The sequence below is a fragment of the Theropithecus gelada genome, chromosome 4, assembly GCF_003255815.1.
Source record: "Theropithecus gelada isolate Dixy chromosome 4, Tgel_1.0, whole genome shotgun sequence".
Classification (NCBI taxonomy): Eukaryota; Metazoa; Chordata; class Mammalia; order Primates; family Cercopithecidae; genus Theropithecus; species Theropithecus gelada.
Window position 1 is genome coordinate 38,153,814 of NC_037671.1, and position 24,538 is coordinate 38,178,351.

General features: G+C 40.0%; 1 protein-coding gene across 3 annotated transcripts in view; it reads right to left on the minus strand.

Moving 5' to 3' along the window:
- The window catches only part of SRPK1 (SRSF protein kinase 1), a 90,591-nt gene that overhangs the window by 19,198 nt on the left and 46,855 nt on the right, over positions 1-24,538 (minus strand). For all 3 annotated transcript variants that reach the window (XM_025383094.1, XM_025383093.1, XM_025383095.1), the window contains 7 exons: positions 23,203-23,309; positions 21,269-21,434; positions 19,605-19,630; positions 18,952-19,165; positions 18,153-18,572; positions 17,680-17,780; positions 5,645-5,752 (listed from right to left, as the gene is read on the minus strand). In XM_025383094.1, coding sequence (XP_025238879.1) covers positions 5,645-5,752; positions 17,680-17,780; positions 18,153-18,572; positions 18,952-19,165; positions 19,605-19,630; positions 21,269-21,434; positions 23,203-23,309 — 1,142 coding nt within the window. The remainder of the gene's footprint in view (positions 1-5,644; positions 5,753-17,679; positions 17,781-18,152; positions 18,573-18,951; positions 19,166-19,604; positions 19,631-21,268; positions 21,435-23,202; positions 23,310-24,538) is intronic.

Consider the following 24,538-nt stretch of genomic DNA (forward strand, 5'->3'; position numbering starts at 1 on the left):
ACACAGGTCCTAGTGATTTTATTATAGAACTGTGAAAGAGATGAGATTATACTCTGTTTTTTGGTGTTTGTATTACCTCTGTTTAGCGGAACACTATGGCAGCAAAAACAAAAAAATAAATAAAAGCAAACCTATAGCTTTCATTGTATAGGATAAGGAAATTGTACAAAAAGAACTCAAAATATTACTTACTAAAATAGCATTCAAAATCTGGCCTCCACTGACTTACTGCTGTTGAACAAAGGTGACAATCTTTGGTGAAATCTAAACAGCTATTGTGCATAGTGCTAGAAGTTATAACCACCTGCAGACATTTCTGCCTTTTCATTCAGGCAGCTCAGATTGTGAATTGGTGATGATGGAGAAAGAGCTCTTGGGTTAAATTACTACACTTTGGATTTGGATAGTTTAAGGATTTTAGTAGCCTTAAGAATTCTAGACAAAGACAGTTACGGATAAACCCCTTTGGATCCCATTTCTGAAAGATTCACTCCCTTACTGAAACATCTGACCAAGAATTAAGTTAGTCAGCCCTGGGTGTCTGAGGTTCCACATGCTCAGATTCAACTGACTGCAGATTAAAAATATTCAGAAACAGCAACAACAGCACAATAAAAAAAACAAGTAAAGGACAGGCACAGTGAGTCATGCCTGTAATCCCAGTGCTTTGGGAGGCTGAGGTAGCAGGATCGTTTGAAGCCAGCAGTTTGAGACCAGTCTGTGCAACATAGCAAGACTTGGTCTCTACGAGAAAAAAATTTAAAAATGAGCCAAGTGGGTGGCACATGCCTATAGTCCTAGCTACTCGGGGAGTGAGGTGGTAGGATCCCTTGAACCCAGGAGTTTGAGGTTATATTGAGTTATGATCACACCACTGCACTCCAGCCTGGGCAACAGAGCAAGATGCCATCCCTAAAAAAAACAAAACGAAACAACAAAAAAACCAAGTTAAAAAAATATGGTACAACAACTTTACATAACATTTATATTATATTAGGTATTATAAGTAATCTAGAAACAATTTAAGTATACAGAGGCCATACGGTTATATATGTTATACGCAAACACTACGCCATTTTATGTAAAGTACTTGAACACCTGTGGATTTTGGTATCTGCAAGGGGTCTTAGAACCAATCCCCTGAGGACATTGAGGGATGACTGCATATTCTCTAGTTTTTCCCCTAACCTTTCCCTTGATTAGTAATTGGCCAACTTCTGGGGTTGACAAAGACATGCACTTCACCCCATGTCCTAAATATGTGTAGCTATACTCACCGAACCTCTCACAAGTGCCCATGGGAGTCCCACAAATCCTGTCCTGAATTTCAGAGAGCAAAAGGTGAAGAAAAGGAACATATGCCAGAAAGCAATCACTTCAAAAGAGGAATTTACCAGAAAAGGAAGACAACTGGGGACTATAAACATACTTCCCCACAGCGGGAGGAAGGGCATTCAAAGGCCAGAGAAGAAGATAATCTCATCCTGCCAGTTATGGTCCTACCTGTCCTGACTCCAATGTTCGAAATTTTTTTTTCTTTCTTTTTTTTTTTTGAGACAGAGTCTCACTCTGTCATGTTCTACACAAATATTTTCTCCTTTCCACCCCCCCTTTTTGAAACAGAGTCTTGCTCTGTTGCCCAGGCTGGGGTACAGTGGTGTGATCTCAGCTCACTGCAGCCTCTGCCTCCCAGGTTCAAAAGATTCTTGTGCCTCAGCCTCCCGAGGAGCTGGGATTACAGGCATGTGCCACCACGACCAGTTAATTTTTGTATGTTTAGTAGAGGCAGGGTTTCTCCATGTTGGCTAGGCTAGTCTTGAACTCGTGACCCCAAGTAATGTGTCTGCCTCAGCCTCCCAAAGTGCTGGAATTACAATCATAAGCCACCACACCTGGGTCCCCTTTTCCCTTTTTATAATTGCCCTTCTATCTATTCCTCAATCATCAATGTGGTAGGCAATCTCAACTTGTTCATCTCATTACCTCTCAGAGAGGGTTCTAATCTTTCCATCCATTAATTACTTTGGATGCAGGATGATCCATCTCTTCAGGCACTTCTGATATTCCAGAATTTTTGCTCTATGATCAATTTTTTTTTTTTTTTTTGAGACGGAGTCTCGCTCTGTCACCCAGGCTGGAGTGCTGTGCCGCGATCTCGGCTCACTGCAAGCTCCGCCTGCCAGGTTCACGCCATTCTCCTGCCTCAGCCTCCCGAGTAGCTGGGACTACAGGCGCCCGCCACCATGCCCGGTTAACTTTTTTTTGTACTTTTTAGTAGAGACGGGGTTTTACAGTGTTAGCCACGATGGTCTCGATCACCTGACCTTGTGATCCGCCAGCTTCAGCCTCCCAAAGTGCTGGGATTACAGGCGTGAGCCACCACGCCTGGCCTCTATGATCAAATTTAAAGCAACATTTTGTTTTTCTATGTCAACTGGCAAAATAAAATTTGAGGATCAAATGGGGCTCAATTTTTCATGATATCGTCTCATGTCAGGTAAGTACCTTGCGTTCCTTGATGAAGAAAATTCTGACATGTGAGTGGGTCCAGAACTATGAGGCAAGACTAATGACACCTTTATCTTTCAGCCTTACTTCTTAAGCCTGACATTAGAAATACTTTATTAAATATCAAGCAGGATCTACTGCCCCCAAACAAAATAGAAATGTGGAATAAGAAAAAAAAGTCCTCATCTTCTTACAGTAAACAATTAATCCACTACTAAAAACTACATCTTAGCAAATCCACATTTTAATAAATCAGATGCCATCTATTAACCAGGTACACTTTATAGCTGGTGGCATCTCCATCATTTATCATTTTCTATAGCAAATTAACTCAAATAAAATTCCTCAAAATACAAAGCTTTGAAGTGTGGCAAGAAAGAAGCCTGAGATTTTATTCCAATATTCTTTCATTTTGTGCAACAATATTAAAACCTTACTTCAGACAGTCCACCAGCTTTAAAGACCAATGATATGGGCCCGGCACGGTGGCTCACACCTGCAATCCCAGCACTTTGGGATGCCGAAGTGGGCGGATGGATCACGAGGTCAGGAGATCGAGACCATCCTGGCTAACACGGTGAAACCCTGTCTCTACTAAAAATACGAAAAATTAGCCGGGCATGGCGGCGTGCGCCTGTTGTCCCAGCTGGGTGTGGTGGCAGGTGCCTGTAGTCCCAGCTACTCGGACGGCTGAGGCAGGGGCATGCGGAATTTGCAGTGAGCCAAGATCATGCCACTGCACTCCAGCCTGGGCGATAGAGCAAGACTCCGTCCCAAAAAAAAAAAAAAAAAAAAGTCATCACCATTCTCTTCATCTCAAGTACCCAGGGACACATACACTGCGGAAAGTCGCAGGGACCTCTGCCTAGGAAAGCCAGGTATTGTCTAAGTTTTCTCCCCATGTGATGGTCTGAAATATGGCCTTGTGGGAAGGGAAAGACTGAATTGTCCCCCAGCCTGACACCCGTGAAGGGTCTGTGCTGAGGAGGATTAGTGTAAGAGGAAAGAAGGCCTCTTGGCAGTTAAGATAGAGAAAGGCATCTGTCTCCTGCCCGTCCCTGGGCAATGGAACCTCTCAGTGTAAAACTTCATTGCACGTTCTATTTACTGAGATGGGAGAAAATCGCCTTAGGGCTGAAGGTGGGATGTGCTAGCGCAATGCTGCTCTTTATGCACTAAAAAAGTTTATGGAGATGTTTACATATGCATATCAAGGCACAGCACTTTTCCTTAAACTTATTCAAGTCACACAGATCTTTATTCCTACGTCTTACTGCTGACCTTCTCCCTACTATGACCCTATTGTCCTGCCATTTCCCTTCTTCTGAGATGGTAAAGATAATGACTAATAAATACTGAGGGAACTCACAGACCAGTGCAGGTGGGGGTCCTCTGTATCCTGAGCGCTGGTCCCCTGGGCCCACTTTTTCTTCCTCTATACTTTGTCTCTGTGTCTCATTTCTTTTCTCAAGTCTCTCTTTCCACCTAACGAGAAACACCCACAGGTGTGGAGGGGCAGGCCACCCCTTCACTAAACCCTTGGAATTTCCAAGAGGTAGGTGTCTTTATCCATGGTGGGTCTCTTGGACCATATCTAAGTTTATATTAACAAAGTGACTCATGTTGGGGCCCTATATAGTTGGATTTTTGATGTTCCGTTCTTGTTGCCTAGGCTGGAGTGCAATGGTGTGATCTTGGCTCACTGCAACCTCTGTCTCCCAGGTTCAAGCGATTCTCCTGCCTCAGCCTCCCAAGTAGCTGGGATTATAGGCATGCACCACATCTGGCTAATTTTTAGTAGAGATAGGGTTTCATTATGTTGGTCAGGCTGGTCTCAAACTCCTGACCTCAAGTGATCCACTTGCCTCAGCCTCCCAAAGTGCTGGGATTACAGGCATGAGCCACTGCGGCCAGCCGCTACATAGTTTTAAGATCAAGGTTGGACATACGGGAAAGACCAACCACATGATCAGAGGATTGGGGCTTTCCAACTTCCCAACCTCCAGGGAAGGGAGGGAAAGCTTGAAGACTGAGCTCAATCCCATGGCCAATGATTCAATCAATACCTAATTAATGGCATCTCAATAAAACTCTGAACACTTGAAGCTTGGGTGAGCATCCCTCGGTGGTGACACACATCAATGTGCCAGGAGGGTGACAAGTCCTGAGGACATAGAAGCTTCATGTTTAGTACCCTCTCAGACTTTCCCCTATGTGTCCTGATTTGTATTCTTTATAAACAAACTATAGCAAGCTTAGCACTTTCTGAGGGGGTAATGCAAACCTCTTAATTTGTAGCCAGTTGGTTAGAAGTACAGGTGGCTTGTGGATCCTGAGGCTTGTGGTTAGTGTCTGAAGTGAGAGCAATCTTGTGGGGAACCATGCTCTTAACCTATGAAGGGTGCGATAACTCTGGGTAGTTAGCATCGGAACTACATTGTAAGCGATCACTCAAAATGTGTCAGGCAATGAATACATAACAGCCATGATTCCTGACAGTATGGGGCTTACAACACAGAAGAGAAACAAGTAAACAAACACAGTTAGAAATTGTGGTGATTAAAGATATTAAGGAGTATAATACATTTTAAGAAACAATGTAACACATTCCAACATGAGGCTATCAGTAGGAAATCATTTATGATCAACTAAATCTGACCACTAGAATAGTTGCTTGCCGGGGGCTAAATAGCCATTTACGAATCTATGAACGATTGGACTTCACATCTTGGGAGCTACAAAGATATCTGAGGAGCTGCAGAATTGTACAAAATGAAGCAGTTTCCAGGGGTTTCTCTGATCTGAAAACAGATGAGTGCTAAAAATGCAAAGATACTTGTAATCTCCTAATCAAAACCAACAATACCTCTTAGTTATTTTCATTATTTTTCCCCCCAACAATCTGTAGTAAGAAACATTTAGTTCCTTCACCTAACAGGAACTTGGCAGTAACCAAATGAAATGCCAGACAGATTTTTGAATTCGGACCTCTCTAGACACAGAATTTAGAATTCCTATGGTAAGTCATCTGTGTTACGTTCTTTTCTGCTAGTTAATTTGCTGGTTTACTGAAATTAGCAAACAGGGCAAGATATGTACCACTTAACAAGTGAAAGCCAAGGGGAAAAAACATTACCATGCATGCTGTGCTCCAAATGTCAGCAGGGGTATTATAGCCAGATCCTATCAGAACTTCCAAGGAACGATACTGCCTTGTTTGAATATCTTCAGTGAAATGTTTGTGCTGAGAAAATGAAGGAAACAGTATTTTAAACTTCATTCTAAAAAGTAACAAGTCAATACTGCTTAACAATGAAGATGAAAACAAACTCTCTGAAGTTTTTCCCAAACCAAAGTTCTCACTTTGCTTATTTCTTAAACAGCATTTTTATGTTATTAGCTCCAATAATCCTTTGCCCTACACACAGCTACTCCAAATTATTTTTACAAACAAATGAGCCTAAACTTAATATAGATACACAGGTCTAGGAAACAACAACAGCTTTATTCTTTTTAAAAATTGTTTTAGTAAAGATGGGGTCTTGCTATGTTGCCCATGCTGGACTCAAAACTCCTGGGCTCAAGTGATCCACCCGCCTTGGCCTCCCAAAGTGCTGGGATTACAGGCGTGAGCTACCACACCAAGGAATCCAAACTCTTTAACCTTGCAATTTACTATACTTGTCTTTAATAAGTATCTTTCTGTGCCTTTATTGGTGATGTTGATGTTCTACCTAGAGTACTTTTTGCTGTTTTAGTCAAATTTCATCTAGTACCCTTTGAAGCCCTAGTCTATACTAGTTTTCTACCTAAAGGCTTTCTCTGTGTAATTTCCTCTTTTCATAAACACTGTTCCCTGTTTTTAAATTTCAATAGGATTAGAGAATCGTCTTCCACACTTTTCTATCACATTTGAATAACTGAATTTTGTTTCCTGTATATGACTCATACTAAGCTTCTTTTTTCCTTCATTATTCATTTATTTTTATCATGGAAAATTTCAAATATATACAAAAGTAGAAAGAATCATGAACCCCATGCCATTTATTATACTAGTGTCACAAAGCAATTACCACTCATTGCCAGTCTATTTTCAACTGTATCCCAACCCTGCCACTGCACCTACACCAGATTTTGAAGTACATACTAGACATTTTATTTTCATTCATAAATATGGCTTTCTGAAAGATTACTCTTTCTAACTGTGACACTTTGTCACCTAAAAAAAAAAATTAAGATTCAAAACCAAAGAATCAGAGTTTCAATGTTGAAAGTGAACATCAAATCTTTAGTATGAGAGGTGAAAAACAGGCTGAGTGTGGCACATCACTATGAAATTATGTTACTTCCACTGGGGGAAAAGGTTTCATATAAAGATTAAGAATTAGAATGGCATCGGTCTTTAGTACCATCAAGACTGGAAACTAGAAAGCAATGGAGCAACGACATTCTGAAAGAAAATGTTTTCTAACCTAGAATTCTCTACATAGGAAACTGAGTGTGAAAGCAGAATAAAGACGATGAGATGTGCAAATCCTACCCTTCTCCCACCCAATCTCATATCCTTTCTCAGGAAACTATTTTATGTTGCATGTACTCTACAAAAAAGATGACATAAACCAAGAAAGAAAGGAGACACAGAAAACAGGGGATATATATATAGAGAAAATAATAAATCTCCAGGATGACGGTGAAGGGAAATCCCAAATGATAGTTATGTAGCAGACCTACAGGTCAACCCAATCAGATGAACAGAGATTAGAAGACTCCAGGTTCTAGGATAGAGCGCTTTAGAAAGATAATAGTAGAAAGAACACTCAATGTATCTGTACATATTAAAGTGTATTTACAACACTGGGTAAAAGTATGGGATTGAATTAAGTGATCAACAGTACAAAGAAAACTAAGCAAATGAAACATGTTATGTTTTATAACATGTTTCAGAACAGAAGGAAACCATGGAAAGGTTCAGAAAGGAAAAGGAACCACAATATATGCTCAGTTCAGCTGAGGATAGCATTAGAGTCTCAATGATATAAACATGGAATGATCATGTAGCCAAAAATTAGATTACATTGGGGAAATGAGGAATTTGTGCTGTGATGCTAGAAAAGTCCCATTTTCCAGGAGGAAAAAAATAATATGTAACACTGAAAACAAAATTGGAGTAATATAACCTGTTATTAGTAATATAAAGGTAAATACTGTTATGGGGAGTGAAAAACTGGTGAAAGAAGTAGGCAAATTTTTAAATAAAAGCTTCAATAACTCACTGTCTCCCCCACTGTGTAAATAAATGCATGCCTGATAAGCAAAAAAGAAAAAGAAAAAGAAAAAAAAAAAAAAGAATAAAAAGCTTAGTACAGTGGTCCCTCAGTGTACTTCGGGGATTAGTTTTCGAATTCCCCGAGCATAACAAAATCTGTGCAAACTCAAGTTTCACAGTTGGCCCAGAACTCAAATATACAAAAAGCCAGCCCTCCATATATGTGCATTTCACATTCCTCGAATACTGTTTTCGATCCTTGTTTGGTTAAAAAAAACCCGTGTATAAGTGGACTTATGTAGTTCAAACCTATGTTGTTCAAAAGTTGACTGTATTTTTAATATTTTTAATAATATAGCTCATTAAAAATTATGTAAAATTCCATTACTGAATGCCATATGCTGATGTGCTGAAGAGATCAAGAAGTGAGATCCAATCTGAATCCAATGGGGTGCAACACACATGTATTGTTCACCACTGTGTCCTAATGCCTACATCAGAGTATGTGCCAATATGTTTGCTGAATGAGTGAATGGATGAAAAGAACATAGTCATTTTTTTTCTTTTGAGACGGAGTCTCGCTCTGTCACCCAGGCTGGAGTGCAGTGGTGTGATCTCGGCTCACTGCAAGCTCCGCCTCCTGGGTTCACGCCATTCTCCTGCCTCAGCCTCCCGAGTAGCTGGGACTACAGGTGCCCGCCACCAAGTCCGGCTAATTTCTTTTTTGTATTTTTAGTAGAGACGGGGTTTCACTGTGTTAGCCAGGATGGTCTCAATCTCCCGACCTCGTGATCCGCCCGCCTCAGCCTCCCAAAGTGCTGGGATTACAGGTGTGAGCCAAGAACACAGTCATTTTAAATGCAGAGACACTGCTATGGTTTGAATGTCTGTCCCCTTTGAAACTAATATTGAAACTTCATGTCCGATGTTCACAGTACTACTAGCAGGTGGGACCTTTAAGCCTTTAAGAGGTGGCTGGGTCATGAGGGGTTGCCTTCACGAATGGACTAACGGGTTATCACAGGGTGGGAATGAATTAACAGAGTAGACTTGTTATAAAAGTTGAAGAGAGATTAATTCTGTTGTGATGTAAGTAACAGAAGACTCTACCGGAATAAAGAAAAGTGTGCCACGTAGGTAAGAAAACACACATGAAGGTGTTCCAAACATAAAGGCACAGGAGCCTGAAACATAGTGTGGACAGGAAACTGGCATTTGACGTTTGTACAGTGTGATATTTGTTAGAGTCAATACATTTCTCCACAATTTATTTGCTAAAATATTTACTGAGTACCTGCTATGTACCAGGCACTGTTCTAAGTACTAAATATAGATACAGCCGTAAACCGGAAAAACTTTGTTGTGATATGATGTACATTCTATTGAGAGGCTTATTAAGCAAATAAACATACAATATTAGGTTGTGTTAAGTGTTGTGGAGAAAAAAAAGTTACAGGGAGAAAGGAAGAGTAGGCAAATACATGAGTGAATATGATAAAGGTATGTGTTTGGGGAGTGGCAGTTTGTTAATTACATTAGGTATTTAGGGGGGAAGATCTCCCTGATAAGTGATATCTGGGTAAAAACTTAAAGAAAATGAAGTAGTTGTACGTGAAGAGGATTCCAAGCAGAAGGAAGAGTAAGTTCTCTTTGCTTGGTGGTGTGTGGGTAAGGACTTTGGTATTCATTCTGAAGGGAGCCACTGCAAAGTTTAGAGAATATATGACTTGACTTACATTTAAAATGGCCGACTAGACACAGGTAGTATGTGCCTCATCCACAGAAAGGAACTAGAACAGTCAGAAGATACCCACATTTTGAACAGATTGTCCAGGAAAGAATGCTAGGATTCACCAGAGAAGTGATAGGAAGCACCAGAAGTAAGGAAAGGGTTTGAGGAAACTGGCATGGGCATACAGTAAGAGAGAAATCCCCAGCGCTCCACATTCTGAAAATGGGTTTTATGACCTTGGTTATGGGAGAAACCCTGAACCAACTAGGGCCTCAGGCCTGACATACAGAACTGCCTAAAGTTTGGACAGATGTTGCTCCAAAAATGGAACCCAAAGAGAATCCCACAGGCATCTGAGTCTAAGCGGCTTCAGCTGGGTGCCATTTTGACAGCCTTGATACCAGGGATCTGCAGACACAGCTGCTGTCACTCCACTGCTCTGAGGAAGGAGAGGTGAGGCTAGCACTCTCATGCACTCCCGGGAGGGTCCCTATCACCCTGCCATGGGCTGCTGTTGAGACCAAGATGTGAGCGGACCACATTCCCCACAGCTCCTTCCCTGTGCTGCTGGCCTAAGAGGGACCCTCCCTTCTCTGGTCCCAGGCATAAAGTGCTATTTTGAGAGTTTAATGCTAAGTTGTGCCTTGCCCTTTCGGGCTGACCTGGCTGTAGCTGCCACTTGGCTGAGGAGGGACAGGGAAACCAGGCTCTCCTATGCATACCTAAGAAAACAGGCTTCTGTGAGACTGAGACTTGAGTGTACCATAACTCCCCACAGTTTCTTGCCCATGCTGTTCATTTGAGAGGGAACCTACCCTTTCAGTCACAGGCCAACAGCTGGCACCATTTTGAGAGTTTACAGCTGGGCTATGCGCTGCCCTTGGGTGACACGGCTGCAACTGCCACCCAGCTGGGAGACGGACAGCAGAGACCAAGCTTCTCTAAGCACACTTAGGAAAATATCCATTGCCCTGCTGCCCCCTCCGACCCATCACAGCTAACAACAACAACAACAACACAGACTGCTTGGGTCCCAGCGGGTTGCTCCACCACTCTAACTGCCATCCCCCACATTATACCAGCTGCCCAGGGGCCTGAGAACCTGCCCATATACCCAGTCAGAGACCCAAGAATTCACCCCTCCAAGACCCATTAACACGGGAACCAACGTAAACTGCTCCGGGGCCTAAAAACAGGAATACTCAGCCCACTAATGCCACCATCAGGGTTCAAAGACTGGCTCAGTTGGCATCCAAGTCCCCAGCAAAACCTCACCACAACCTAAACTGTACCCTAAGCCACAGAGGAAACTGCAGATACCCCTGACCCTGTGTACTGCTAAAAAAGTTATACAAAAACCATACTACCAGAGGTACCCAAAATCAAAATCAAAAAGTATCTTACTTAACCAACGACATATATACAACTTCAGAAAAATATTCTCCCCTACAAAAGCAATTTCAAAAAAATTGAAACAAGTGACTACTGCAACAAACATGCAGATATCAATGGAAGACACAGAAAACATAAACAGGTAAATACGACAGCACCAAAGGACCACAACAATTGTCCAGCAACAGATCCGAACAAAAAAGAATCCCTTGAAATGCCAAATACATCAAAATATTCATTTTAAAGAAGCTCAATTAGATGCAAGAGAAATCTGAAAATCAATACCAGGAAATCAGAAAATCCATTCAAGATTCTGAATGAGAAATTTACCAAGGTGACAGATATCTTAACAACAACAACAAACCCCAGAAATTCTAGAACTAAAAAACTCATTGAAGCAGGGCACAGTTGCTCACATCTGTAATCCTAGCACTTTTGGAGGCTAAGGTGCTTGAGCCCAGGAGTTCGAGACAAGCCTGGGCAACAAAGTGAGACCTTGTCTCTACTAAAAAAAATTGGATAAGTGTGTTGGCATGCACCTGGGGTCCCAGCTACTCAGGAGGCTGAGGCAGGAGGATCGCTTGAGCCCAGGAGATTGAAGCTGCAGTGAGCTGTGATCATACCACTGCATTCCAGCCTGGGTGACACAGTGAGACATGTCTCAAATAAATTAATAAATTAAATAAAAAATTTATTCAAGGAAATACAAAATACATTCGAAAGCTTCAATAATAGACTAGGACAAGCAGAAGAATCTGAGAACTTGAAGACAGGTCCTCTGAAATATTCTAGTCAGATACATATAAGGAAATAAAAAAAAAATTGGCCAGGCACGGTGGCTCAAGCCTGTAATCCCAGCACTTTGGGAGGCTGAGACGGGCAGATCACGAGGTCAGGAGATCGAGACCATCCTGGCTAACACGGTAAAACCCCGTCTCTACTAAAAAATACAAAAAACTAGCCGGGCGCAGTGGCGGGCGCCTGTAGTCCCAGCTACTCAGGAGGCTGAGGCAGGAGAATGGCGTGAACCCGGGAGGCGGAGCTTGCAGTGAGCTGAGATCCCGCCACTGCACTCCAGCCTGGGCAGCAGAGCGAGACTCCGTCTCAAAAAAAAAAAAAAAAAAAAAAAAATTAGCTGAGCCTGGTGGTGTGTGCCTGTAGTCTCAGCTACTCAGGAGGCTAGGGCAGGAGGACTGCTTGAGCCCAGGAGTTAAAGGTTGCAACAAGCTATGATGGCACCACTTCATTTCTACCTGAGCAACAGAGACCCTGTTTCTAAATAATAATAATAATAATTAATTAACTAAATGAATAAATTTTTTTTTAAGTTTAGAAAACCTCTTTAAGAAAATAGTAGATAAAAATTTCCCAAGTCTAACAAGTGAGTTAAGGCATCCAGATACAGGAGGCCCACTGATCCCCAGGCAAATACTGGGGAGAGGGAGGGGAGACTTTCCCACAAGAAACAAAAGCTGAGGGATTAAAAAAAAAAAAGCTGAGGGATTTTATCAACACCAGACCTGTCCTTACAAGAAATCTTAAAGAAAGAAAATCTTTCTTCAATCAGAAAGAAAAACTCATTAATGAGCAATAAGTAATCATGTGAAGGTACAAAACTCACCAGTAAATATACAGAAAAACACAGAATATTATAACACTGTTAACTGTAGTGTGTAAACTATTCTTACCCTAAGTAGAAAGACAGATCAACCAATCAAAAAAAACTACAGCAACTTTTCAAGATACAGGCAGTCAAAAATGTTGCTGGGAAAACTAGATACCTATATGCAGAAAAATGAAACTCAATTCCTATCTCCCATAATACATAAAAATCAAATCAAAATAGATCAAAGACTGAAATCTAAGATCTCAAACTTTGAAGATACTATAAGGAAACATTTGGGAAAATCTCCAGGACACTGGTCTAGGCAAAAATTTTCTTGAGCAATACCTCACAAGCACAGGCAACCAAAACAAAAATGGACAAATGGGATAACATGAAGTTAAACAGCTTCTGCACAGCAAAGAAAACAATCAACAAAATGAAGAGACAACCCATAGAATGGGAGAAAATATTTGCAAATTACCCATCTGACAGGGGAATAACCAGAATATAAAAGGAGCTCAAGCAACTCTATAGGAAAAAAAATCTAATAATCTGATCAAAAAATGGGCCAAAGATTTGAATAGACATTTCTCAAAACACATGCAAATGGCAAAGAGGCATATGAAAAGGTGCTCAACATCACTGACCATCAGAGAGAGGCAAATCGAAGCTACAACGAGAGCATCTCACCCTAGTTAAAATGGCTTACGTCCAAAAGATAGGCAATAACAAATGCTGGCAAGGATATGGAGAAAAGGGAACCTTCATGCACCGTTGGTAGGAATGTAAACTGGTTACAACCACCATGGAGAACAGTTTGGAAGTCCCTCAGAAAACTAAAAATAGAGCTATCCAGCAATCCCATTGCTGCGTAAATAATCGAACAAAAGGAAATCTGTATACAAAAAAGATGTCTGCACTCTGATGCTTGTTGTAGCACTGTTCACATTTTCTAAGATTTGGAAGCAACCGAAGTGTCCATCAACAGATGAATAAAAAAATGTGGTGCATATACACAGTGAAGTACTATTCAGCCATAAAAAGAATGGGATCTTGTCATTTACAACAACATGGATGGAGCTGGATATCATTATGTTAAGTGAAATAAGCCAGACACAGAAAGACAAATTTCACATGTTCTCACTTATTTGTTGGAGCTAAAAATCAAAATAATAGAACTCAAGGATACAGAGAGTAGAAGGATGGTTACCAGAGGCTGGGAAGGGTAGTGTGGGAGAAGTGGGGAGGTAAGGATGATTAATGGGTATAAAAAAATTACTTACAAATAATAAGATCTACTCTTTGATAGCACAACAGGGTGACTACAGTGAATAATTATATATTTTAAAATAACGAGAAGAGTATAATTGGATTGTCACAACACAAAGGATAAATGCTTAAGGGGATGGATACCCCATTCTCCACGATGTGATTATTTCACAGTGCATGCCTGTGTCAAAACATCTCAGATACCCCACAAATACATACACCTAGTATGCACCCACTAAAAATTAAAAAAATTTTTAAAAACAATCACACTATCCAAAGCAACCTATAGGTTCAATGTAATTCTTTTCAAAATACCAATGTCATTTTTTCACAGAATTAGAAAAAACAATTCTAAAATTCACAAAAAAAAGTACCTAAACAGCCAAAGGAATCCTAAGCAAAAAGAAAAAAGCTAGAAGCATTACACTATCTGACTTAAATTATACAAGGTTATAGCAACTAAAACAGCATGTATTAGTATTAAAATAGATACACAGATCAATGGAACAGAATAGAGAACCTAGAAATAAAGCCACATACTTAACAGCAAACTGATCTTTGAAAAGTCAACAAGCACACTCACTGGGGAAAAGACATCCTTTTCAGTAAATGGTTCTGGGAAAACTGGACTGGCATATGCAGAGGAATAAAAGATCACTGACCATACACAAAAATCAACTCAAGACCGATTAAAGACTTGAATATAAGACCTGATACTCATGACAAAGACCTCAAAAGCACAGGCAACAAAAATAAAAATAGACAAATGGGACTTAAACAAAAAAGCTTCTGCACAGCAAAAGAAATAATCAAGAGTCAATGGCAACCTGCAAAATGGGAGAAAATATCTGCAAACTATATTACCCAACAGGGAACTAACATCCAGAATTTACAAGAAACTCAAACAACTCAACGAAAAAACCCCCAAATAATCCCATTAAAAGGTAGGCTAAGGACATGAATAGAGATTTTTCAAAAGAAGACAAATGGCCAACAAATACATGAAAAAATGTCCACTATCACTAACCAGCAGAGAAATGCAAATTAAAATCACAATGAGATATCTTTCACCAATCAGAGTGGCTATTACTAAAAATACAAAAAAAACCCCAAAAAACAAAAAAAACATGTTGGAGAGGATGTGGAGAAAAGGGAATTCTTATACACTCTTGGTGGGAATGAAAATCAGCACAATCCCTATAGAAAATAGTATGAAAGGCCAGGCGTGGTGGCTCATGGCTGTAATCCCAGCACTTCAGGAGTCCGAGGTATGCAGATTACGAGGTTAGGAGGATCAAGACCGTGCTGGCCGACAAGGTGAAACCCTGTCTCTACTAAAAATACAAAAAATTAGCCGGCCTTAGCAGTACGTGACTGTAGTCCCAGCTACTCGGGAGGGTGAGGCAGGAGAATTGCTTGAACCTGGGAAGGAGAGGCTGCAGTGAGCAGAGATCGCATCACTGCACTCCAGCCTGGGCAACGGAGTGAGACTCCATTTAAAAAAAAAAAGAAAAGAAAAGAAAGAAAGTAGTATGAAAATTTCTCAAAGAACAAAAAATAAAACTACCACATGATCTAGCAGTTCCACTGCTGGGTATCTGCCCAAAGGAAAATAAATCATATCAAAAAATACCTGTACTTGTATGTTTATCACAGCACTATTCATAATAAAAACTGTGGAATCAACCCAAGTTTCTAGGAGTAGATAAAGAAAATGTGGTATGGAATGGTACACAATACCATTCAGCCATAAAAAAGAATGAAATCACGTGTTTTGCAGCAACATGGATGGAACTGGATGCCATTATCGTAATTGAAACAACTCAAACAAAGATAAATACCACATGTTCTCACTTGTAAGTGGGAGCTACATAAAGTGTCCATGTGGAGGCACTGTGGAATGATGAACAATGAAGACTCAGAGGGTGGGGTGAAAGGGTAGACGAAGGGAGGTTGCTTGGTGGTTACAATGTGCACTGTTCCAGTGATGGGTCCATTGAAGGCCCTGACTTCACCACAATGCAATATATCAACCTAGCAAACTGCACTTATACCTCATGAACATGAACAAATTAAAAAATAAGAGTATCACTCTGATAGATGTGTTGCCAACAGTCTATGGGGAGCAAGGTCAGCAGAAGGGAGAAAGTGAAGAAGCCATTGCAGTCACTACCAAAGTTATCCAGGGTGACCCGGATCAGATGATAGCGTAGTGGAGTAATTCTAATTACTTGGAAAGCTGCTCCACATTCTTATCAGTCAGTGCTAAGCTGTTTTTTCTAAAAGGTTATCACAATATTCTAGAATCGATATGGGAAATAAGATCCTTCTGAGGTCTGAACCATGTCCCATTTAAAAGCATATGGCTCTTTGAATACTGTCATTTATGTGTGAATCATTCTATCATAGATTTTACAAAGATGTCCATTAAAAATAACCTTGGTCAGGCATGGTGGCTCATGCCTGTAATCTCAACACTTTGGGAGGCCGAGGCGGGCAGATCACTTGAGGTCCAGAGTTTGAGACCAGCCTGCCCAACATGGTGAAACCCCTCCTCTACTAAAAATACAAAAATTAGCCAGGGCATGGTGGCGCATGCCTGTAATCCTAGCTACTGAGAAGGCTGAGGCAGGAGAATCACTTGAATCCGGTAGGCAGAGGTTCCAGTGAGCTGAGATTGTGTCACTGCACTCCAGCCTGGGTGACAGAGCGAGACTCTGTCTCAAACAAAAAAACCTTAAAACACTTTCTTATTAGATACACAGTAAAAAACAACAGTATAAATAATTTGCCAATTAAAATGAGATTCCACTATTTAGCCTGAAGATCATAGAAGAAAATACTTTTCTGAGTTGTTAAAGGTAGAATAACTGATGTATCTTTTCTTTTCTTTTTTTTTGAGATGGAGTTTCACTCTTGTTGCCCAGGCTGGAATGCAATGGTGCAATCTCGGCTCACCGCAACTTCTGCCTCCCAGGTTCAAGTGATTCTCCTGCCTCAGCCTGCAGAGTAGCTGGGATTATAGGCATGCGCCAACATGCCCGGCTAATTTTTTTGTATTTTTAGTAGAGATGGGGTTTCTTCATGTGGTCAGGCTGGTCTTGAACTCCTGACCTCACGTGATCCGCCCGCCTCTGCCTCCCAAAGTGCTGGGATTACAGGTGTAAGCCACCATGCCCGGCTAACTGATGTATCTTTTCTAGAGTGTAATATGACACTATACATCAAAAAACATATAATTATTTGTAATTACATGTCATTAAGAATAATTAAAAGTAAGTTAAATGACACTATACATCATAAAGCCCTTTTAGAAATCATGGAACTTCTGACTTAGCAATTCTATGTCTAGGACATGTCCTAAGAAAATATACAAAGATTTGTGTGCAGAGTCTCATCACAAAGAGCTGTCAAAAATACGTAGATTAAAGTGTACTAGGGAAACTATGTAATGAACTGCATTGTATTTAAATTTTTGGCTGACAAAGCAAAGTGTCCAAAATATGTTAAGTGAATTAAAAGGAGGTTACAATTTATAAGTTAGTCATCATTTTGAAAATGGGAGTAGGGGAGTATGAACATAAACACTGAGTGTCTAAAAGTTAATAACGAAATATATATATACAAGACTGGCAGGAGTTGAGATTACTGAATCTGGGTAATGGGTATCCAAAGTGGGGTGGGGTAACAGAAGGACTTTTCATGATCACCATTACCACTCTTTCTACTTTCGTAAGTGTATTTAAACTTTTCCACAGTAAAAGGTTATTTTAAATGTGAAAAAATATTCACTGAAGTGTTGTGTCAATCTGGGTATAGAACTACAGATGTTTTGCACAGCTAAGTCCAAATTCTCATTCATTCTCCCAGTCACTTCAAAACACCATTGAGACAAGTTTAACTTACCACCCAACAAGCATTTCCAAGATCAGCAATCTTCACCTTGAGCTTTTCTGCATTTTTTGGCTCAAGGGGATTAACAAGAAAATTTCCAGCCGTGGATTTTCCTACAGACAACAGGCATCATCAATAAGACTGTTCAATGAACAGAGAAATACCCAATGAGTAATAAAGTTCTCCAAGGTAAGAGTAATACAGTCAGCAATACCCAAGAGACAACTTACATTTTTCTAAGACAAAAAGAGCATAGCAACACCCTGAGTTTCTAGAATTAAAAAGCTCTGCCCTCATAGCAACAAATGAAATGCTGTGTACCCAGTACATGATGGATAAAGTTAGTTACAGACTACAATTTAAAGGTAACTTAGACATACCTGTTGTAAAGCTATAGTTACATAAACAATGATACTTTTAGTCTAGAAATCTATGATTGTGTTGTGCAGGGAAGGAGTGTTGAGGAAGTATAGCTGCATAGGTACCTTTGTTGTCCAGTGGTCCATTATGTTCTTGCTCTTGTTCATCTTCACAGGGTATCTCTGCCCGAATGCTTTCTTGAAGTTGGCTAATGTGTTGTTCACTGAATGACTGATCTATAGTTGAGGAAGACTGGCACACCATGGTGTCTGACACCTCAGATTTTATAGGTGTACAAGAGTCTGTTTCTTGAGATGTGCTGCTGTCTCCATTTTGGGAGCTTAGGAAACTAGATTCCTGATTCAAATTTTGGACATCACAGTCATTAGCATTATGTAGATCCTCTTTATGTCTCAATGTTTCACTATTACTGTTCTGAGTATAATTAATGACTTCAATCACTCCATTGCAATTAATTTCTGCTGCACCACCCTCTGTATCACGTTCCATAAGTGTTTGATCCTGGCCAATGGTACTTGACTCTTCTAAGGAACAAACGAATAAAAAAAGATGTATGCATATGTGTGTGAATGAAAGAACAGAAACATTTCTCACAAGATTAAAACATTTTCTAGAACTTATACTGAGTGACATAAAAACATGACTAAACATCTAAAACCCATTTCTGGAAGGGCCAAGATCTTACTTTTACCCAATTGTTAAATGAAATCTATGTTCCATTTCTTGAGAAAAGTTACAAATTACATTTAAACATTACCTGCCTAACATTTATGACAAGATCCATATTCTTATAAAGATACCCCCAGAGATATGTTGTATGTATGAAACCACTGTATTATATAGCAATGATAAATTAACGCTAAAGTGTGTTGTAAAGTAATTTTTGTGATGTTCTATTTATACCAAGTTTTTCTTGGGTCATTTTATTAGGTGGGTTCTCTTTCAAGGGTCTTTCAACAGGACTCTCTGATTCTTCTTGCTTGTTTGGTCTTTTTTGCCCAGGGCCCGACTCTTTCTCCATTTCCTCAATTTCCTGCATTCGCTTCTCTAGTAATTCTGCCTGGCGCTTCTGCTTCTTCTTCAATTTCTTCTTCTTATTCTTTGACATTTTGTCAGCCTGGGCGGAGATTACAAACAGATAAAGCCTTCAGGTGGCTAATTAATTACCCCCAGTTGGAGATAGTTGTTAACTTTAATTACCTCCTAATTAAATTTCACAAATCTTTCCCTAACATAGCACTTAAGTCTTTCATTAAATTAAAAGATGTGGGATACTCTTATAAACCCAAATAAAAACAGAATAAATAACAAAGTGTGGTCTTCTGAGCAGTCTGTGGGGCTGGTTTACATTCAGACAAACTCAAATTTTTTAGAGGCCTCACCAGTACAAATTTGATGAAGGTGCATGGGAATTTACTGGAGAAAATTATAGAAGCGCAGGAATTTTTTTTCCTTTTGGTTCTCAAACTTGAAACAAACTATTACCATCCACAACAGAAGAACCCATGCCCGCAGTCCATAGATCAAAATTAGATATAGAAACACCTTATACTTACTGGTTTAGGTTGGGGAGCAGTACTGACTGAAAAGAAAAGAAAACCAAGTAAGAATTCTGGCATTCATCAGGCAATATAAACTAAGGCTCAGATAAAACACTCTACCAGAATGAAAAATCTTTCTTACGTAGTCTACATTGCAGAAAAAACTTATTATTTTTAAATGACTTAAGCAGAAGCCATATTATTGTTAACATTTTTAAAGAAAATAATGCATAACAGAAATTGCCAAACTTAAAAAAAAAAAAAAGGTAGCATCAGTAAGTGCAAAGAACCAAGTTCCCATTTCTGGCTTCCACGACTAAAGCTGCTAAAATCACCTATTTTCCATTTCCATGCACTGCTTTAAATAGAAAGGGACAAGCAACAACCTCTTCACCTCAAATGCTATCCAGAATCTGTCAGTTTTAAAAGGGGAGTCTAGGTGACATCAAGAGCTATAGTAATTTGCTCTATAGCATGTCATGGATAACTGTAGCTTAGCTGGAAGGCAGATCTTCAGTCTTCCTCTTTTAAAAATATTTGTATAATAACTCTGGCTAAAAAAACACGTAATAAAAATTTATACTCTGGATAAGTGTACATTCAGTGGTTTTAACACTATTCACACTGTTGTATAACAGCATCTGTAGAATGTTTTCATCTTGTAAAAGAGAAACTACATCCATTTAACAACCAACTCCCCATTTCCCCCTTCTTTAGTCTTCCTTTTTAAAGGAAGTATATAACTAATACTTCAACTTGAGAATCAAACAAGTTCCTAAAAAGTGACACTACTAAAACTAAAATCTGTATCTCAAAAGAAAAAAAAAAATCATAAAGCAGCCTTTATATATTTATTTATTTAATGTTATGTCTTGAGACAGGGTCTCACATTGTTGCCTAGGCCGGAGTGCAGTGGCACTATTACAACTCGTGGCAGCCTTGACCTCCTAGGCTCAAACAATCATCCTGCCCCAGCCTCCTGAGTAACTGGACTACAGGCATGCACCACCATGCCTGGCTAATTTTTTTAATTTTTGTAGAGACAGGGTCTTACTATATTGCCTAGCCTGGTCTCAAACTCCTGGGCTCAAATGATCCTCCCACCTCAGCCTCCCAAAGTGCTGGGTTATAGGCATCAGCCACTGTGCCCAGTCCCATAATTTATTTGGTATATAATACTGTATGGCACACTACTAACTGCTTCACCATTTAATCCCAATAATTCCCAGTGGAGGGAAAATAAAGCAAAATAACTCAGCTAAGGTTTCTCAGTGTAGGATGAAACCCAAATTCAAACCAAGTGTGTCTACTCCAGTGTTTAAACCCAAACTCTTAATAGCAATGTTATCTTGTCCCTCTATAGACTACCAGTCCTATAAATGAGCATGTGTGATCACAGTAAGAGGTAAACACTTCAAAAACCATCAAATCATAAGAAAAAATATTTTTAAACAATACACACCAGCTTTTATAAGATACAACACAAAGACACAATAATATCTAGTTTTCTCCTTCCCCTATGGAAGTAACAGTGAGAATGTCTCTTGGAAGCTGATAATATTTCTTAAATATGTTATTATTGAAATGGATTGAGTAGTGTTTAATTCCCTGGTAACAGAATAAAAATAGAAATTTCTTTTAACTTCTAATGAGAGCAAAGTCCCTAAAAGAAAATATACCTGCAGATCCAGAAGGCGGAGGAGCTCCAGATCGCTGCCATTCTGTTGCTTCTGCAGCCAGCCTCCGAATGTACTGCTCATTCACTGACAATAAGATGTTCTCTGGTTTAATGTCAGTGTGGATGATACGGCACTTGGTATGTAAGTAATCAAGACCCTGTAACACCTGAATGGAAATAGAGTGGCAGACTTGCAAACACAAAATACAGGTTTTCTGGATAAGCAAGAGATTATAACAGGACATTTAAAAAAAAAATATGATAGCGTTTTCTATAGAGAATAAAAGCACCTTTTAAAAAAAGCACAAAGAAACTTTCTCAGAAAGATTTTTTTTTTTTTTGAGACGGAGTCTCACTTTGCTGCCCAGGCTGGAGTGCAGTGGCACGATCTTGGCTGACTGCAAGCTCCGCATCCCGGGTTCACGCCATTCTTCTGCCTCAGCCTCCTGAGTAGCTGGGACTACAGGAGCCTGCCACCATGCCCGGCTAATTTTTTGTATTTTTAGTAGAGATGGGGTTTCACCATGTTAGCCAGGATAGTCTCGATCTCCTGACCTCGTGATCCACCCGTCTGGCCCTCCCAAAGTGCTGGGATTATAGGCGTGAGCCACCGTGCCCGGCCCTCAGAAAGATTAAACTATGAAAAAGGCAAGAATTTATTTACAATAAAAAAATTCTTCAATGTTTTACAAAGCTAATTCTATTTGGAGATATTCTTCAACTATGTACATTGCAAAGACTGAGAATAAACATTCAACACACCCTCTAAGTGTTGTAATGTAGGTGATGACAGAGATTTAGATATCTTTAATTCAAATTTCCTCATTGATGAAGAACTGAGGTCTCTTGCCGCCCAGTTTGGAGCTCTTTCCAGGACATATTATCCAAACAAATTTTTGCCCCTTGAAGTATTAAAATTTTCCTGATGGTAAAATTCTATACTGTATATTGACGGCTCTTTAGAAAATTAGAAAATTCCCATGAATCATGCTGTATAAAGAGATGGCAATAATCTGACATAGCAATTATCTATTCATGTAAAATTACTATTTGCAACCAGAACTTCTGGATAAGGGCTCCAATGTTCCCAAGTCAGGAATCTCAGCTTCCCTTTCTAATTATTATGGGAGGCAAACCTAGGCGAAAATAGTTATGTTAAAACATTTAAAAACAGAATAAGCACAATAAACTCTAAAGGTTGAATGAAATATTTAATTTTAGCAATTAAAATTAACTTTTTTTTTCTTTAAGACGGAGTCTTGCTCTGTCGCCCAGGCTGGAGTGCAGTGGCACGATCTCAGCTCACTGCAACTTCCGCCTCCTGGGTTCAACCGATTCTCCTGCCTCAGCCTCCCGAGTAGCTGGGATTACAGGTGCTTGCCACCATGCCCGGCTAATTTTTGCATTTTTAGTAGAGACAGGGTTTCGCATTGTTGGCCAGGCTGGTCTTGAACTCCTGACCTCAGGTGATCTGCCCACCTCGGCCTCCCAAAGTGCTGGGATTACAGGCGTGAGCCACTGTGCCCAGCCAATAACTTACTTTTTAAAACAAAAATTCCTTTTTTTGAGATGGAGTCTCGCTCTGTTGCCCAGGCTGGGGTGCAGTGTCGCAATCTCGGCTCACTGCAAGCTCCGCCTCCCGGGTTCACGCCATTCTCCTGCCTCAGCCTCCCGAGTAGCTGGGACTACAGGCGCCTGCCACCACACCTAGCTAATTTTTTGTATTTTTAGTAGAGATGGCGTTCACCGTGTTAGCCAGGATGGTCTTGATCTCCTGACCTCATGATCTACCCGCCTCGGCCTCCCAAAGTGCTGGGATTACAGGTGTGGGCCACTGCACCCGGCCTTAAAACAAAAATTCTATTGGAAAAAATAAACTCCTGACACTTTAAGAATATTAAAAAATCACTACAAAGTCAAGACTAAGATACATACTTGCTGAATAATTTTTTTGACACAAGGCAGTGGAAGCCCCTGATAATTGGACTTGATGATCCACTTGAGCAGATGGTGCCCCAAAACTTCAAATACCATGCAGATATCTAGGAATTCATTAAGGAGGAAAAAAAAAGGCACAAAAGAACAGGGCAAGACAAGCTGTGAATTCCACCCATTAAAATATTATGTATTGTTTTCTTTCAGTATAAAAAGTTACAGAGCTTGAATGAATAAATATGTAGCTGTCAATATTCTAAAATTTCAAAGTCTAATTCTATAGTCAATGAAAGCATCCATGAAACATAAAATTGTGGGCGGCTGGCTTATCAGTATTATTATGTACATTAAAATACTCAATGGTAAAAGAAAAAGTGAAACCTACATATGCAAATAGTGAAAGAAAGCAGTAGGCTCAAGCTGTTGATTAGGTAAATTAGTTTCTTCCCTAATATCAAAATTGGTGTCCGGGGTAAAAATTCCCACTCTCACAGTTTCAAAGCAAGGAAAAACAAATCATTCCTTAACTATAGAAGAGACAAATGTACAAGAAAGACTTAAACCTCAAAAACATAAATGCCAACATTTTTTTAAGTAGGAAACTTGCTTAATGCTCTGCAGTTTACAAAACTAATCTTGATTCCAGCGCCACCATGTGTTGTCCTTATGTATGAACAACCTGATGACACCACACAGGAGGAATACTCTGAGTCTAAAATTGTGCAGGGCACAACAGGGATTTTAGTAGTACCTTGATGTCTTCCACCCCCACTAGCTTCTACATGCAAGTCAAGACATACATATACAGTAATGGTCTAGTGCTCAGACTTTAAGATTCTCCATTAAAGGAAAGCCTGAGCTCCTTGGAAAAATGGCCAAATCCAACACAGGAAAAATACAGGGTAAACTTGGAACACCTTGCTGTTCCAACAAATAAGATAACATGTCAGGAAGAAACAGGAACCATCTTGAAAAGGATGTCACCAGCCATGTGGAGACTTTTTTTTTGAGACGGAGTCTTGCTCTGTTGCCTAGGCTCAGCTCACTGCAACCTCCGCCTCTCGGCACTACAGGCACGCACCACCATGCTGGGCTAATTTTCCTATTTTTAGTAGAGACAGGGTTTCACCATATTGGCCAGGCTGGTCTCGAACTCCTGACCTCATGATCCACCCGCCTCGGCCTCCCAAAGTGCTGGGATTAGAGGCGTGAGCCACTGCACCCGGCCAGACCATTTTAAAGAATAAAATTACGAGTTAATATATGAATTGAAAACAGAACAAGTCCACACTGATCTGAAAGTAAGTGTGGAGGCAGGAGGAAGAGAAACATCTTC